Raw genomic sequence first — 16769 nt, 5'->3', positions numbered from 1 at the left:
CTAGATGGAGCCCTCTGTCACCAGGCGATTGACCGGTAATTCATCAACTCTCATTTCTAATCTATCATGTTTCAGTGCGAGTAACAGTAGCTGTTGGAGTGGCAGGAACTGTTGAAGTGGCAGTCCCTGCCAGTGTAGAGCTGAGGAGTAGACAGTATTTGTGAAGGGGTAGATCGATAGAGTCGTGATTAGGTGGCTAATTCGGCTAGTTCGGCGTCCAATGTGGCCAGTTTCGGCGGCTTTTCCGCTACTCTATGGTAGCTCTCTTATTGTATACTTTCATATCAGTAAATCTATGCCATTCTCACTTCATATCAGAATAGCATAGATTGACTGATATGAAGTCGATAAACGGGAGAGATTATGGGCCATTCTGGCGACTGAGGTTTCAGACTGCTCAGCAACATGTCTATCTCGTTGAGGCTGAGGCCATTCGGCGGCGGAGTACGGCAGAATGCGGCAGAATGGCGGTATGTCGTAGGAGTCCTCAACTCAGTCACTGACAAAAGATTCATCTCTGCCATCTAAGAAGACCGGCTCATTATATAACACATACTGGGGCTCATGTGTGATGACTGAGGAGGTCCGTGTGGAGATGGTGAGATGAAGATCAAAAGGTTTAGCCCCGACAGGGCCTGTGCTTGTTTGAGATTCTGGTCCTGGGGCGCCAAAAAGCTGAGCACATTCACGTTGGCAGCGTGGGTGTCAATATCTCCTCCAAGTCAAGTCCAAATCAACACCATTCTGCAGCAGATGAACACTCTTGTGGACCGACCGGAATAGGTGCTTGATATAAGCAGAAGCAGAAGCTGGAGAATGCAGGATGACGTCAATCCTCCTGGAGATCGTGGACCTTGGTGATCTTGGACCTTGGAAATCGTGGACCTTGGAAATCACGTGGACTCTGGAAATCACATGGACTCTGGAAATCACGTGGACCTTGGAGATCACGTGGCTCATTCCTCCCCCTCCCGACACGTGCGTCTTCGTACGGCTGAGAGATGATCGAGTCTAAATGCATGTTAACACAACTGTAAACTGCTGCTTATCTCCACACCAAGTGGAGGCCGTCAAGTGACGCAATAGAGGCCGTCAAGTGACTCACAATCGCCAATCAAAAACGGGCTAGAAAACACTGGGTCGTTGCAACATGGGCTAGCTACGGTAATGGCTCCGCTCCGTAGCCGCTCATCACCCATGTTGTGGGAAATGATGTCATAGTACCTTTGTCGACTTCTCCTTGTTAGCCACTTGGACAGCTCTTTGTTAGCCCATTGTTCACTCCTGCATTTTCACCAGAAAAAAAGCGCCAAATGAGCCAACTGAGCCAAATGAGCCGCATTCGCCCATGCCGCGGCTTGGTGTGCCTCCACTATCACCAATAGAATGGAGCCAGTGAGCGTGACCCGAGAGAATATTTGTATTTATCGGACCCAGATCGTCAGCAGAGCTTGAGAACAGCATTGACCAAGAGCCACCTACTCAGTCATTGACAATCAACCAGTACCAAACCATTCGCCCATTGACAATCAACCACTCACCTCTTCAAATCGCTCACCTATTGACAATCAACCACTCATCTCTTCAAACCACCTCCACCAACGACTCTCATGGCCGACACCAACTCGCGGATAAGATGGTGGATCATTCCAATGGTGGTCGGGGGAGTGGTCATAGGGGCGCTCTACCTTTTGGTGTTTTGCAAAGGACAAAAGAAGAAACGGTTCACAGAGCTCCAGCGGCAACAGCTGGAACAGGGCTACCCCAATGACCCCCGCCCCCCAAACTTCACCTACAGCTACCCGGAGACCATAAGCGGATACAACCAGACCACAGTCATCTACAACCATCGCGTGTACAGCAGTAATGGCGAAGGAGGCGTCAACGTGACCAATGATCCAGTGACCCACATTCCCATGACCTCGCAGACCATCAGAGACGAGTCCAACGACGTGCCTCCAGCCTACTATGTGGCTGTGAGCCCTCCGCCCAAGGCCTACGATGGGGCCACCAGCTACGGCTATGATCCTGTGGGGGGCACAGGTAACGGTAGTCACAGAAACGTGTACAATCCGGTCAACGCCGGTTCCGGCTCACAGAGCGCACACATCTCCTCCATTTCACGTCCACAGCCACAGGGATTCTGGGGCAGGTTCAAGAAGAGAGACAAGACGGAGAGCAATCGGGATTCCACCAGCGGCGCCGCCGGGGGCTCCGGAGATGCGTATGGAGGATGCCATGGCGGTGGAGGATACGGAGGAGGACATGGGGGACATGGAGATGGTGGAGGAGGCCATGGCGGCGGTGGTGGAGATGGTGGAGGGGGCGGTGGAGATGGTGGAGGAGGCGGTGGAGGCGACTAGTTTTATTAATATATTCAATCAATCTGACGATCATTTGGCGTTTGAAGGCTCGTATTGTAGTTGTACTGTAGACGTTCGGATCTCATCTGTAGATCTGGCTTCCAAGTAGTGTCCAAGTAATGTCCAAGTAATGTCCAAGTAATGTCCAAGTAAAGTTGGGGCAGTATTTTTAAAGAGAGAAATAATACAACAACGGAATATATATAGGGGCGGAATGGGACGGTTTGAATCTGGATCCTGCGCTATCGCACGCACACTATGACACAAAACGAGCCCGTTCCCGCCGCTTCCGACATCGTGAAGCAATACTACGAGCTTGTGAGGACCTTGGAGCGCCTGAAACAGGAGGTGGAGACGACCGACTTTTTCGGCGACACCCATGATCGGTATTTTGAGGAAGAGCGGTTTCTCGAAAGAGTCCGGGCGCACGTCAGAGATATTCAGCTGGTTGTGGACTGGTATCGAGATTTCGTTTGACGGAGGTGGGATTCAGGGGAGCTCAGATGCTTTGACTAAGATAGCAGAAGTATGGGTGACTAAGATGATTAGTCATGGTTAGGAGATGACTAGGCATGGTTAGGAGATGGTTAGGCATGGTTAGGAGATGGCTAGGCATGGTTAGGAGATGACTAGGCATGGTTAGGAGATGACTAAGGACACGTGGGGCGGTCAGGTTGGACAGCAGCAATTGGTTATCACAGACCATGTTGCACCGCGCTCTCGACCTGGACTAAGCCGCCGCACAGCAGATTGACAGCTACATACTGCGGCGACAGTCACGTGAGTCATACCAGGAGGGTAAATAGCAATAGCAATCAATCTGTGTTTGCAAAGAATAGTCATTCTACAGCGAGTCATGTGACTGCTGGAATCCAGAACGACGATAGTGTTCTTTTCTCTGCTTCTCTCTGAATGACTCATCATCTCTGGAGTATCATCCCTACTTGGTTTGGAGCTCTGACTGCCATTTTGGGAGAGTGTTGTTATACCCCACCGCAGCATGGCAATTCCAGCCGAATCAAGTCGATCGAAATGCTCGATTTTGATTGGTCAATCGGATACACCCACCGTTACAACCTCTTTCGCCATATCGCTCCAGGTAGCCATCCCACGCCGTCACCGTGACCAAGTGACAAAGTTCAGATAAAAAAAATTTGAACCTTTGCACTTTAAATTTTGGGACATCACAGCTCGGACTGAAAATTTAAAAGCTGCATGCTGGCTCTGAGACGCTTGTTCACCACCGCCTCAAGAAGAGCTTTCACAACTCCCTCCAAGACGGCCGCACCCTACTACACTGCGAAAATGAGCACCGCTGCCGCCCCCGACGTTGCCACTCTCTCCAGCCAGCTGGAAAAGCTCGGAATTGACAAGTTCGAGCCCTTCCCCGGGTCCAGCCCCGCTCTCAACACCATGGATGTGTTCCGATCCTACATCACCAAGGAGCTCGCCGCTCTGTCCAAGGTGGATCCCGAGCTCATCTACCCCGCTCTTGAGTGGACTTCCACCTCCGACAAGGGCGATCTGGTGATCCCCTTGCCCCGGCTCCGAATGAAGGGCGTCAACCCTCAGGAACTGGCTGTGGAGTGGGCCTCCAAGTTTCCCAAGGGCGAGTACCTCAAGGAGGTCAAGGCCATGGGCCCCTTCATGCAGTTCTTCTTCTCGCCCAAGCTGCTGTACAACATTGTCATCAAGGACATTCTGGAGCGAAAGCTCGAATACGGCTCGTCCGACGTGGGCAAGGGCAAGAAGGTGGTGATTGAGTTCTCGTCGCCCAACATCGCCAAGCCCTTCCACGCCGGCCATCTGCGATCCACAATCATCGGCGGCTTCCTCTCCAACCTGCACGAGAAGCTCGGATGGGAGGTCATCCGACTCAACTACCTCGGAGACTGGGGCAAGCAGTTTGGTGTGCTGGCTGTGGGCTTTGAGCGATACGGCTCCGAGGAGCAGCTCGTGACCGACCCCATCCAGCACCTGTTTGAGGTCTACGTGCGAATCAACAAGGACATGGAGGCCGAGAAGGAGGCTTCCAAGGAGGCCACCGGAGAAGAGTCCTCGGCCACCGACGACAAGGCCCGAGAGTACTTCCGAAAGATGGAGGACGGCGACAAGGAGGCGCTAGCTCTGTGGTCGCGGTTCCGGGACCTGTCCATTGAGCGATACAAGGACACCTATGCTCGTCTCAACATCCACTACGACTCGTACTCTGGCGAGTCCCAGGTGCCCGAGGAGTTCATGAAGATGGCCAAGGACCTGTTTGTGGAGAAGGGCCTGGTCCATGAGGACCGAGGCGCCAAGCTCATCGATCTTACCAAGTTCAACAAGAAGCTGGGCAAGGTCATTGTCGAGAAGAAGGACGGCACCTCTCTGTACATTACTCGAGACGTTGGAGGAGCCATTGCCCGAATGGAAAAATACAAGTTTGACAAGATGATCTACGTGATTGCGTCGCAGCAGGATCTGCACTGCCAGCAGTTTTTCCGAATTCTCAAGGAGTGCGGCTTTGACTGGGTGGACCGACTACAGCACGTCAACTTTGGTCTGGTCCAGGGCATGTCCACCCGAAAGGGCACCGTGGTCTTCCTGTCCAACATTCTCGAGGAGGTCAAGGAGTCGATGCATAACGTCATGAAGAAGAACGAGGTCAAGTACAACCAAGTGGAGAACCCCGAGGAGATTGCCGATCTGGTGGGCATCTCGTCTGTCATGATCCAGGACATGTCCGCCAAGCGAGTCAACAACTACAAGTTTGACTGGGACCGAATGCTCTCGTTCGAGGGCGACACCGGCCCTTACCTGCAGTACGCCCACTCTCGACTGCGATCTGTGGAGCGAAAGTCCGGCATGACCATTGACGAGAACCTGGCTTCTGCCGACTTCTCGCTGCTCACTGAGCCCATCGCTGACGAGCTCATCCGAACCCTCACCCAGTTCCCCGACGTTGTTCTCAACGCCGGCAAGACCCAGGAGCCCGCCACCATTGTCACCTACCTGTTCAAGCTCACCCACCAGGTCTCGTCCTGCTACGACGTTCTCTGGGTCGCTGGCCAGGAGGAGGCTCTGGCCAAGGCCCGTCTGTCTCTCTACTCGTCCGCTCGACAGGTTCTCTACAACGGTATGGTCCTTCTTGGTCTTACTCCCGTCGATCGAATGTAACCAAGTCACTCTGTATGTATTTGTGTATAAAACAACAAAATTGATAATGACCAATTGGAGATTGTGCGCTACAAGAAGAGAGAGGTACTTTTTTATGTTTAAATAAAATAGATATATATACATATACACACGGCCGTTCATGGCCAATTAGTTGGTTGCGGTACTCAAGCTAAGCAACATCGCCTGACGCCTCCCCGCCCTTGCCAAAACTGCTATTGAAGCCCAGTAACCCGTTGAGGCCACTGACCCAGTCTCTGTCTGTCTTGGCCACGCACCAGATGCCCGAGTTGTGGCCGGTTTCGCTTTCGACCAGAATCTTGTCGCTGGGTCGAACCAGACCCTTGGCGATTCCGTCGACAGACAGCTCGGCGCCTCTACCTCGAGATTCGGACGAGGCGGTGATGCATATTTTGGAGGTGGCTGGGAAAATGAGAGGCCGGAATGACAGCGATCGCGGACAGATGGGGGTCAGCAGAATGCAGGCGACTCGGGGATGCACAATGGAGCCGCCAGACGACAGCGAGTAGGCCGTGGAGCCCGTGGGTGTGGCGATGGTGACACCGTCAGCAATGGCTCGGGTGATGAACTCGCCGTCAACGTGGATGTCGAGCTTGGTGAGATGCGGCTCAGCTCCACGGTGGATGTTGATGTCGTTCATGGCGTAGGTTAGTGGGCTAAGATTGTAGTCGTCGGGATTGCCGTAGACATGGGTTGAGTTGTGTTCAATGTGCGATTGGGAGGGCAAGTGGGTGATTTCCTTGCGAATGGACATTTTCTGACATGCTAGGCGGGCGCGGTTGACCACCGAGGCCTGCGACGAGTACACCATGTCGAATGCAGTTTTGAAGTCCTTGAAATCAAACGGCAGCAGGAAACCCAGAGTCCCCAGCGAAAAGGACAGCACCGGCGGCACTTCTCCGGAAGCAAACATGGAGGTGGCATGTAGAATAGTTCCGTCGCCTCCCAGAGTCACGAGCAGATCCGTCTTGTTTCTCAGCACCTCTCCTGGCCCCGTGTGGATGGCGGTCACGCCTGCGGCTCCAATCTGCTTCTGGACCTCGTCGGCCACATGTTCCTCCACCAGAATGTTGACTCGGGGGTACCGGCGCTGGATGTGAGATGCCATCTGGATGAGCGACTCGCGCACATTGTGGTCCCAGGGTTTTTTGACGATCAGAACGTTTTCCAGAGGCTTGTCCCACACCAGAGATGACAGAGAGGTCGACTCCTGGACGTAGTGGGGCGACTGGCGGTCGGGAAGCAGTTCTGCATGCAATATCTCGGTCGAGAGAAGCCGAATCCATGTGGATCGGCGCGCTTGCACGCCGTGGGGCCGTGTTAGACCGGTTCGGCGGATGAGTAGTCGCATGACTCAAGATATTAATCAGAGTTTAGATAATATATATTAATGTGGGGCAAGTGTGTGCGAGTAGTCGTTGCGGTCCAGCAGGACCTTCAGAGGTCCATCTAAGGATGTAAATGGGTAGCAAAAAGGGCTATTTTTTTGATATTTTTTATTGTACGGTTCGGTGTGGTTCTCTTAACGTGGGAGATGGTCGCGGTAACTGATACTTGCACTTATTATCGTCACCTTTAGTTAATTAATCAAGTAATTAGTTGGAGAAAAGCCACTTTTACTTGGTAAATAATTGCTGTACCTGCACGTGCTACTCCGATAGCCAGCGACCTTCTAGCACTATCAAATGCGGCATTAAAAGGATCTGAATGATATATATCTTGCTCCTGAGGAATAAAGAGGATATTTAGGGCGATGAGGTCTCCTGACGTCTTCTTTGGCAGACAGAGTGAAGATGAAGTGGAAGTGTCAGTGGAAGGCAGTGGGAAGTCAGTGGAAGACAGTGGGAAGTCAGTGGAAGACAGTGGGAAGTGCCAGTGGGCTGTACAGTTGTGAGATCGATGGTGGGTCTGATGTCTTGTTCCATTGAGTCAAGTACTTGTAGCTAAGAGGTTGTACAATGCTCGTACGTGGATCCAAGCCAGGACTGTATACCAGGACATTCTCCAGGCAAGGCTGCTCTTCTTCAAACACGCAAGCAGTATGTACTTCACACAAGTTAGTGTACTTCACACCAGTTGAGATCCGTTACACAACCAGTGCGAGTCGAAAAAGACCACGGTCAAGAGTATGATTCTGGTAGGAACGGGACGGCGACTTGGCCATTGGACGGCGACTGCTCCTGTATCGTGCAAGTGGTATTTTATGTATATACTGTTTTATAGATTGATGCAAGACTTGAGTACAACTTGTAGATTCATAGACCCGACATGGGTTCGCAAGACTAGACTAGTTGATTAATAACACCGAGTTGACTCACGAGACTCATTTCACTAATGTACTTGTACTAGATATACATGTACGGGTACGTACTCAGCGGAGCCGACGCGGAATCGAAAATGGTAAAAGTTGCAAGTTCGTTCACGGTAACTTACCAGCACTGTTAAACAGATGATTTCCAGTCCCCTCCCGCCCATTACTCATACCAGTGGGAGCAGCTTCTGCCGTCTACCGTCTATCGTCTATAGTATATCGTCTATCCTATCGTCTATCCTATCGTCTATCATCTCTGGGTCCCTAGTGACGAAACCTCAACTCCAAGGAGTCTACACTACGATACTGCGATATCGATACTGTACGGAGATCGGAAGGTATATAAAGCAGTATAAACAAATAAATAAATAATAATAATATATATACTTGAAGTCACAATAACGAAGGAATAAAAAACATAATTTGTCGTACTGTACTTGCACCAATGACTACTGATGTCAATCCAAAAGCCCTGATTACTGCACTTGTTCTATAATGACAGCTAGGTCACCGAGCAGTGGACTATTGACCTTCAATCAGTCTCGATGTACTGAGTGAAGATATACCAACTCTACTCCATCTCCACTCCATCATCTCCACCCGACGAAAGAGGATTCAGAATCGTAGTCCGGGTTCAGAGTCATAGTCCGGATTCAGAGTCACAATCCAGATTCAGACGAGACTGTACGATACGGTATCATTCTACCTGCCTCCAGGAAGATTTTGTCCGGGTCGTGCTTTACAGACAAGACATGAGAACGAAGACATGTCGACTACCCTAATGCAACTATACAGTCCCTCAACTGAAGGCGCCAACAGCTTCACCTCATGAGAAGGCTCGAAATGGAATGCTCGTCTGCCTCGATATGAACGACCCAATTTCCCACAACAAACCGTCAAAATATAACTTCAGCAATTGTACAGTAGTGTACTTGTACATGCGCAGCATCAGACTACAAGTAGGTAAGTACAGTACAAGTATGTACAGTACCAGACTACTTGTAGATAATACTATAAGTATGTATGTGCAGTACATACCGTATGGACATACGAGTATTCAATGATGGTGTTCAATGACCGTGTTCAATGACCGTGTTCAATGACCGTGTTCACCTATTGATTTCGTCGCGCTGTGGAACCCCTTTATTCGTGATTACCGCCGCTACACGTGTACCCGCTATCCAAGCTCAAACACTCGGTTCGGCTTTTCCTTTTTCCATTTTCCTTTTCCCAATTTTTTCCCTCTTCTCTCCATTCTTTTTCCCCTTTTCCCCTTATTTTCTCCACATAACACCCAACAATGCAATTGTGTGACGCGATCTATGGAGTAAATTCCAACGTATGGAGCAAGTGCAGCTCGCATATACGCCTCTATCCAGCTATCCAGCGACCATACAGTGTCCACTCTGCCCAGCAAAGATGCGTCAAAGGCGCTTTCCATTGTTATTGTTTCAGATTGTGCATCTCCGCAGTCCAGGGGCTTTGAAAAAATGTCCATGACGATGCTCATTGTGTCTAACTTTATGAGAAAACACGAGACAAGACACGACTACACATCTGTTGAAAGCACGACTGTTGAAGCAGTCAACATCTGTAGTACTCTACGATACGCTGAGCACGCTCAAGATGAGCCATTCGACATAAGAGTAAGGGTATTTCATATATATAAATCTTGAGTTAGCCCGACGCCAGCGCAGGACTACAAGATGGGGTTTTGTTAATAAATCTTACTCTTAGTTCCAGGACCAAGAGACACCGACTCGTCCCTCGCTGGGAGAAGCCAGGGCGTTGAAGGCGGCGGGAGAGAGATCGAGATCGCCGGAAGCACAGCCGGGGCACATGTCGGTGACGGTCACGGTGACAGACTTGCCGCCTCGGTGGGCAGTCAGCTTCTTGCCACACAGGGTGTTGTGGTTGGGGTTACCGTCGATCATACCAGCCTGCCACATGTCCTTGTTAAGGGCAACAATGAAGTCGGAGTCGGTGCTGGTGATGCCGCAAGAGCCCATGCCGGTGTCGTAGAAGGTAGCCTCACCGGTGTGGTCACCGGATCCACCGCCAGTGGAGGGGGCGGAAGGAGAGGGCTCGGGAGCAGCCTTCAGAGGTGGTAGAAGCGGGGGGCCTCGGAGGGTGGTGGGCCTGGAGAGGGGGGGGCAGGGGCAGCCTCAGAGGTGGTGGGCTCGGGGGCGGGGAGAAGGGAGAGGGGGCAGCCTCGGGCTTCTCGTCGGCCAGCAAAGTTGGGGGGGAGAAGGAAGAGGAAGGGGGGAGGGGCTTCCTCAGCAGACTTTGGGGGCCTCGGGGGTGGGGGGGGGAGCGGGGAGCCTCAGAGGGAGGGGGGGGGGGCAGGAGCAAGCCTCAGAAGTGGGAGAAGCGGCGGGGGGCCTCGGGGGCAGGGGGCGGCGGGGGCCTCGGTGGGCTGCTCGATCTGGGCCTCGGTGGTGTAGGGGACCACCTGGTCTTGTTAGGGGGTGCCGGTTCTGGTCGACGTAAGACCCACGTTTTTTGACGTAGATGACGTTGGTTGGTTCTTGACGGTGACAACGGCTCGCTTGGCGAGGCCAGCCTCGGCAGCGATGGGGGCGGCCAGAACCTGGGACAGGAGGGCCATGGAAACGATAGAGAACTTCATGTTGGAAATAAGGGCGTGTGTGTTGGTTTTAGGTGACGAAAAAGGAGAGTCGCGTAAGGAAAGTGGTCCGGTCAACGGAGGGTAGAGAGAGTGAGTATCACAAAGGGAGTGTCGGTGCAAAGGAGTGCAAAGAGAGTGTCGTGTCCAACAGAAGTCTCGGTGTGGTTTCGATAGTTCCTACTTGGTGATGAAGTGTGATGGGGACACCATTAGGTGGAGCATGGCGGGCTTTTATACACTGACTCTGTATTACGAGCTTACTATTGTCCCAAGCCAATTTCAGCTCTTTTTAAAATTAGGGTCCCAACGCTATTGCGCAGCTGAGTTGAAACAGCCCGACACAAAGCGGAACCATCATACCTCAGTTGGGCAGTTTGTTTTATCCCAAGACAGGGGTTAAATACTGTATTGTAGATTATGGCGAGTGGACAAGACCAGCGAGGCAAAGGAAAAAAAGGGGGTGATCAGGCGAGGCAAAGGGGACAACCAGGCGAGGGCGAGGGCAAAGGGGACGACCACAACAAAACTCCTCACCAGATACTCATGTGGATCTGCACCAACCTGTCCTTGCCTTGCTACAGTACTTTTATGCTGTCTGCCTGTCCGTCCGTCATGCCATTGCCATTTTCCGTCACTTTAGCTTTGGCCTTCTTCCTTCCTTCACTCTCTCCTTGCTTGGGACATGCATGAGCCATGTGCCGAGGTGTGACCGTGCACGGAGGTGTAACGGCTACTTCTAGTTGGGCTTGTTTCTGTGTTTGTGTTTGTGTTTGTGTTTGTTTCTGTGTTTTTGTTTGTTCTGTGTTTTTGTTTGTTCTGTGTTTTTGTTGCTCCGTTTCATCCCCTTTTTCGCCTTTTTCTTCTCTCTTCTCTCTTCCATTAATCGACCTCATGTTCTGTCGAAGCCAACAAGATTTGCAACTGCACGAAAACAGGTGCCTAAACCTTGACACACAAAGGCTGGAGGACTAAGCAGAAAAAGGAAAATGGAAAAAATGGAAAATAAAATGGAAAAATGGCCTTTTTTGAGAACACCAGGGTCCAGCCCGGAAATAACCAGACCACCACAAACCACTATAATGGCGGATAATCGGGGGTGGCGGGAACAACAGAATACCCTAGGAACATTGTCGTGCGCCATTTTTTCAACAATACTGGAAAATATTATCTGCGAGGCCCCCTCTGTCTTTCAGTACGAGTACGACTACCTTGTACGTACAATACAGCTCGTCTGCCGAGTTATTTTTTCTTTTGGCTCACGCTTTTTTCACTCGACGGTTTTTTGTCCCGTTTTTCGGTGCACGGTTTTTCGATTCGCTGTCTTTGGCAAGAAACGACATGGTCCAAGGTTAACCGTGAGACACGGTCTCTACTCTCGTTGGCTGAGCGGCCCAAAGAGGCAGAAATAAGCAAAACGCCATACGAGGCTCGGTCTGGAGAGGCTCAGTCTGGAGAGCTAGAGGCTCGGTCTGGAGAGTTAGAGGCTCAGTCTGGAGAGCCCAGAGGCTCAGACTGTAGAGTGAGTACGCTCTTGTACGAGTACTGTACATTCAAGAGCGTGACATATGCTGCACTCTACTCACCGAACTTCACTCTGGACTCCACCAACATACCCGCTCACCACTGTCATGTTTCACCTTGACAGCTGCTCCGAAAAAGGTACCGCACGGTTTGGAGGAGCGGCCGCAGAATGTGTTTGTTGACAAGGAAACATCCACTAGTGGATCTACAGAAAGCGAGGCTAACCAAGCAGGAAGGCACTAGACAGTACACACGGGAGGAAACAATGGCCTGGACACGTGAAGAGCTCACTAAACATGGCTTCCAGAATAGCAACCCGACACCAAACACTACACCGCCCTCGCCCTGCAGCTATACCCATGTGAGAGGTGCAGCCAGAGACGGCGTCCGATCCGGGTCGTGATCAAACGTACAGCAGCGCGGCAGAGAAGAGGCAGTGCGGTAATATGTGATCTAGTTGGAGTGGTGCGGTTGGAGTGGTGCGGTTGGAGTGGGTTCGGTTGGAGTGCAAATTCTACGTCAAGGCAATGGCACGGAGAAGATGTGCCATTGACCATGTATGGTTCAGACAGTAAAAAGTCGTCTTGCTCGTTTCCTCGTCCAAGTATTCGTACTCATACCATACTCATACACTCACTTCAATAAGCACTACCAAAACGGAAACTTCAATATATGCCGTACAGTGCCTTTCGAATCTAAAGCGAAGACATCAGATTGCTCTCCAATGAGACCGGCTCCGGATCTATGGACTTGTACGTGTTCCTTTATTGACTGCCTTTGGTTTCTTGTGCACCAATGAGAGTCATAGATGTGTTCAAGACATCTGTCTATCGTTTTGCATGCACAACTCGTACAGGTACAGGTACTTCAACTAGATCTCGTCAATTGAATATGAGCGGCAATAACGATTCAAACGAGTGTTGGACGCTCTACAGATCGCTTCATCTTGTCCATCCTATGAATCGCACCTCCTCTCCACCAGAAGATCATGGTCTGCTATTTCCAAGATTCATGGCCTGTTCTTTGCAATCATGATCGCATCTGACAGCCCTCCTACCTCCTCAATCGATGCCAGCCCTTACATGTATACATGTATGCAGACAGACACATTCAGCTGGTCCTCCTGCGTTGTGACAGAAGACGACCTGGACATCCTGTAACTTGACAGTGTAGATCGTTAGAGGTATGGCACTTGCACCGATAGTCTCAAACATGACACTTCTCCTTCGTAAATGCACCGTGTCAGTATGTAGTACCTCATTTTTTTCGCCCCTTCATTGATCCTTCTTCCAAGAGGGTCGCAACCCACCCCTGATCCTTCCAATGTTATGGTATTCGCTATTTACATGATTCCCCGAAAGGGTTGTACCAAAACGAGCTCCAACGGTGATTGTCAGACTGTCCCGATCATTATCCGACTGACGGAACCACGGTCACACTAACCCGACCACTGCCCCACATGAGTTTGCTCGTTAAAACCCCTCCAATCTCGCCTGAACCTCCTCCTTGCCTAGAAACCACCGGATCTTGTCCATGCTCGCCCCCGGAGTGCCGTCAGCAATGACCTTACGAAGCACCTGGTAAATCTGCTTCTTATCGTATCGGGTATCCAGTATAGCAATGCCCATCTTGACGTCCTTGGCCTCTGCAATGGTTCGAACCATCTTCTCCTCCTCCAGAGTGAGCATGGGCCGCATGGGCCGCTCAAACAGGAACCGACAGGTGGTTACAAACTCCTCCACGTTGCCAAAGGAACCCTTCATGATCTCCATGGCGGTCAGGCAGTCGTCCAGCGTCTTGGTGGTGCCCGTCTCCTTCTTCATGGCCTCGTAGTACGGCTTGATCCACTCCTTGTCTCCCGGGTTTTTGATTCGACCATACATGTAGTGTTTGTTGTAGTAGACAAGCTTGCTGAAGTCGACCTTGGCATTGCCCTTGGTAAGGGTCTTGAGGTCGAAAATCTGCTCCATTCGCGACAGACCGATTCGATCCGACGCCTGAATGTGGTTGTGGGACCAGCCGAAATGCAGGACAAAGTTGAGAATGGCCTCGGGCAGATAGCCGTTCTCAAGAAGAGACATGACGTCGATGTCCCCAGACCGCTTACTGAGCTTCTTGTTGTCCACAGAAGTCAGCAGGGGAATGTGCACAAACCGAGGAGGGGTCCAGCCAAACGCCTCATACAGAGCAATGTGCTTGGGGGTGGAGGGCATCCATTCTTCGCCCCGAATAACCGTGGTGATCTTCATGAGGTGGTCGTCAACGACATTGGCAAGATGGTAAGTGGGCAGTCCGTCGCTCTTGAGAAGCACAATGTCGTCAAACCGGGTATCGTTGGCGTTTCTCTGCACCTGGATGTTCACCTGTCCATGCAATTCGTCCGTGTAAGAAGGGTATAGGTCGGGGGCCTTGAAACGCACGACATATTCTCCGTTGTTGGAGTCGGAAGCCACGCCATGCGCGCACTTTCGGTCGTAGGAGGCCATGGAAGGAGGCACGAGAGCCCGCGCACTGTCTCGCAGATCATCCAGTCGGTCCTTGGAACAGTAGCACTTGTACGCATGTCCCGACTCCAGCAGCTGGTCCACGTACTTTCTGTAAATGTCCGATCTCTCCGACTGTTTGTACGGTCCGTAGGGTCCTCCCACCTTGGGGCTTTCGTCAGCCTTGATCCCCAGCTTGTCCAGAGTCTGGTACAGATGTTCTTCGGCCCCAGGCACCAGTCGGGTCTGATCTGTGTCCTCCACTCGCAGCAGGAACTGTCCCGCCGTCACCTTGGCCTGCAGGTAGTTGTAGAGGGCCGTTCGCAACGAGCCGAGATGCAGCAGGCCTGTTGGCGACGGCGCGAATCGGGTTCGTTCAGGCCCCTGCGACTGTTTAGCCGGGTTGGGGGTCTTCTTCTTATCGGTGGCTTTTCGCAGGCTGAACGAGCTGTGTCGGGTCTGTATCTGCACGGCCAATGGCTGCCGGACACGTGGCAAGGCCAGACGCGGGCCTGTGCGCATCCACAACGTCATTTTTCGCGGTAGATATCGTCTTGTCGAGGCGGTTGAAGCTGCTGGAAAAAACTAAGTTCGCGGTACCAAAATCCGACACAAGCTCTTTTTCACCACTCTCGCAAAAAGCTTAGCCGAAGATACATAATGTCCAAAGCATATATTGAGCAGGTTGTGTGCAACTTCTTTCAACCAACTCACCCAACACCACACTCACTACACCACGTTCGACCTAAGGCTCCACCAGCACCCACTTTCAAAATTCAGCGCCAAAACGAAACCCCCTTTTTTGCACAGACTCAGATGTACTCGAGACCGCCACAATACCAGGGATACTCAGCAAACTACCCGAGCGGGTACAACTCGGAGGTTGTGAGAATGCAGAATTGTGAGTATGATCCGACACGGAAAAAAAAAACCGTGACACAGCACAGAACCCGGGGCCTAGGACGGGAGAGGAGCAGAAGGGAGGGGACTAGTAGGACTGGAGAGTGGGAGGCCGGAAGAGACCAGCACTACCACGGTGTTTGTGTCTTTGGCGCATCTCTCTCTCCCCCTCTCTACTTGTCTGGTCACACGTGCATCTTGTACTTGCTCGCGTTCATGTGCTTCTCCACGGAGAGAATGTAGGTGGGCCACCAAGCAGGTGGTGAAGAAGGCCGTGATCGCGGGGGAAAGCGTGTTCAAGACTGTCAAATCCGATGACCGAACTGCTTGTGTCCATCCCAACCCATCACCTCTTCATCTCTCCTTCCACTACCCCTGGCTGATCTCTTAAGGTGGAGGAAGGACAAGACCCACGCAACACGCCCAAAGCAACATACTAACCTAGTGGCAACTTCACGAATCAAATTCAACGCCGGACGGACGTTTGACTCGCTCGACGACGTCGAGTTCTGCCCCAACCTCCTCGAGGAAGAACGACTCAACAATGCATCCCCCCATATGCTGACGCCCGACCAGGAGCTGCGAAACGCCATCTCCAGACAGTACGGCGGATCCAACTACTCGTACTCGTCCCCTCTTTCGCCCTCTCCCAGCGGCTCTGCCGGCGTGACCCGGGCCAAAAAGGCGCTTGAGATCATCGATCCCGCCACCGGACGAGCTTCCACCCCTACCAACATGGATACCGGCTCCCCTCGGAAGCTCTAGATATTTATTGCATCATAACTTATTTAAGCGGAGCACGTTGATTTCCTCAGACTCTTAGAGATGGGCGAAAACCGTGCTATGATGCGATTAATGTACATTATCGTTTATGAAGGCTCTGTGAGCGCAACAGCCGCATGGTCATGAAGAGGTGTAGCCAGGAAGGGTTCTTGTAGACTCTTTGGTCTGTCAACGACATACAAGTACGACCAGTGTTCCGTATGCGAGTCCTCTAGACTGAAAAGTGATCCACATTAGACTGGAGCCAACTACTTGTACAGCAGCTCAGAGTGACTAAAAGTAGTGACATGAACAGGTGCGAGACCAAGACGCGGCTTGTTTATAAAACAGTATCATCTAATAAGATGATATAACCGTACGCTATACATCCGGGAAGTAGAATAGGTCTACAACAATGTGTCATGCCTGGACAAGTGTTTGAGTACAAGCAGTACTTGAACCCGCATTGAGACAAGTTATATACAGCAGATGTCCCTCTTTCCTACTCTTCCTCTTACCAGCAAGTCATTCCTGTCTACCAAGACACTTCAGTCAGGTTGGACTCAACGACTACAAAACAATGAATGTACGAGTACATACTGTACAAGTATATACCGTGTGGC

The 16769-nt window shown here is 51.5% G+C and overlaps 7 protein-coding genes across 7 annotated transcripts; 4 read left to right on the top strand and 3 right to left on the bottom strand.

Moving 5' to 3' along the window:
* Positions 1–1610: 1610 nt before the first annotated feature.
* On the top strand, positions 1611–2363 carry YALI1_E21364g (uncharacterized protein; the record flags this gene model as incomplete). The annotated part of the gene is made up of 1 exon (XM_504087.3): positions 1611–2363. The coding sequence occupies one exon, from the start codon at positions 1611–1613 to the stop codon at positions 2361–2363; it is 753 nt and encodes a 250-aa protein (XP_504087.3).
* A 1215-nt stretch (positions 2364–3578) lies between these two features.
* Positions 3579–5522, top strand: YALI1_E21345g (uncharacterized protein; the record flags this gene model as incomplete). Its single annotated transcript, XM_504086.3, has 1 exon — positions 3579–5522. The coding sequence occupies one exon, from the start codon at positions 3579–3581 to the stop codon at positions 5520–5522; it is 1944 nt and encodes a 647-aa protein (XP_504086.3).
* A 169-nt stretch (positions 5523–5691) lies between these two features.
* On the bottom strand, positions 5692–6891 carry YALI1_E21312g (uncharacterized protein; the record flags this gene model as incomplete). Its single annotated transcript, XM_504085.2, has 1 exon — positions 5692–6891. One exon carries the CDS (start codon positions 6889–6891, stop codon positions 5692–5694), a length of 1200 nt encoding a protein of 399 aa, XP_504085.2.
* A 2693-nt stretch (positions 6892–9584) lies between these two features.
* Positions 9585–9860, bottom strand: YALI1_E21282g (uncharacterized protein; the record flags this gene model as incomplete). Its single annotated transcript, XM_504084.2, has 1 exon — positions 9585–9860. One exon carries the CDS (start codon positions 9858–9860, stop codon positions 9585–9587), a length of 276 nt encoding a protein of 91 aa, XP_504084.2.
* Positions 9861–12170: 2310 nt separating this feature from the next.
* Positions 12171–12646, top strand: YALI1_E21256g (uncharacterized protein; the record flags this gene model as incomplete). Its single annotated transcript, XM_068283039.1, has 2 exons — positions 12171–12369; positions 12417–12646. The coding sequence occupies 2 exons, from the start codon at positions 12171–12173 to the stop codon at positions 12644–12646; spliced, it is 429 nt and encodes a 142-aa protein (XP_068139140.1).
* Positions 12647–13473: 827 nt separating this feature from the next.
* Positions 13474–15018, bottom strand: YALI1_E21230g (uncharacterized protein; the record flags this gene model as incomplete). The annotated part of the gene is made up of 1 exon (XM_504083.3): positions 13474–15018. One exon carries the CDS (start codon positions 15016–15018, stop codon positions 13474–13476), a length of 1545 nt encoding a protein of 514 aa, XP_504083.3.
* A 126-nt stretch (positions 15019–15144) lies between these two features.
* On the top strand, positions 15145–16149 carry YALI1_E21222g (uncharacterized protein; the record flags this gene model as incomplete). The annotated part of the gene is made up of 2 exons (XM_504082.4): positions 15145–15385; positions 15830–16149. The coding sequence occupies 2 exons, from the start codon at positions 15145–15147 to the stop codon at positions 16147–16149; spliced, it is 561 nt and encodes a 186-aa protein (XP_504082.4).
* Positions 16150–16769: the final 620 nt, after the last annotated feature.

The sequence above is a fragment of the Yarrowia lipolytica genome, chromosome 1E (genome assembly GCF_001761485.1).
Source record: "Yarrowia lipolytica chromosome 1E, complete sequence".
Lineage (NCBI taxonomy): Eukaryota > Fungi > Ascomycota > Dipodascomycetes > Dipodascales > Yarrowia > Yarrowia lipolytica.
This window is presented reverse-complemented; position numbering and strand designations above follow the sequence as displayed.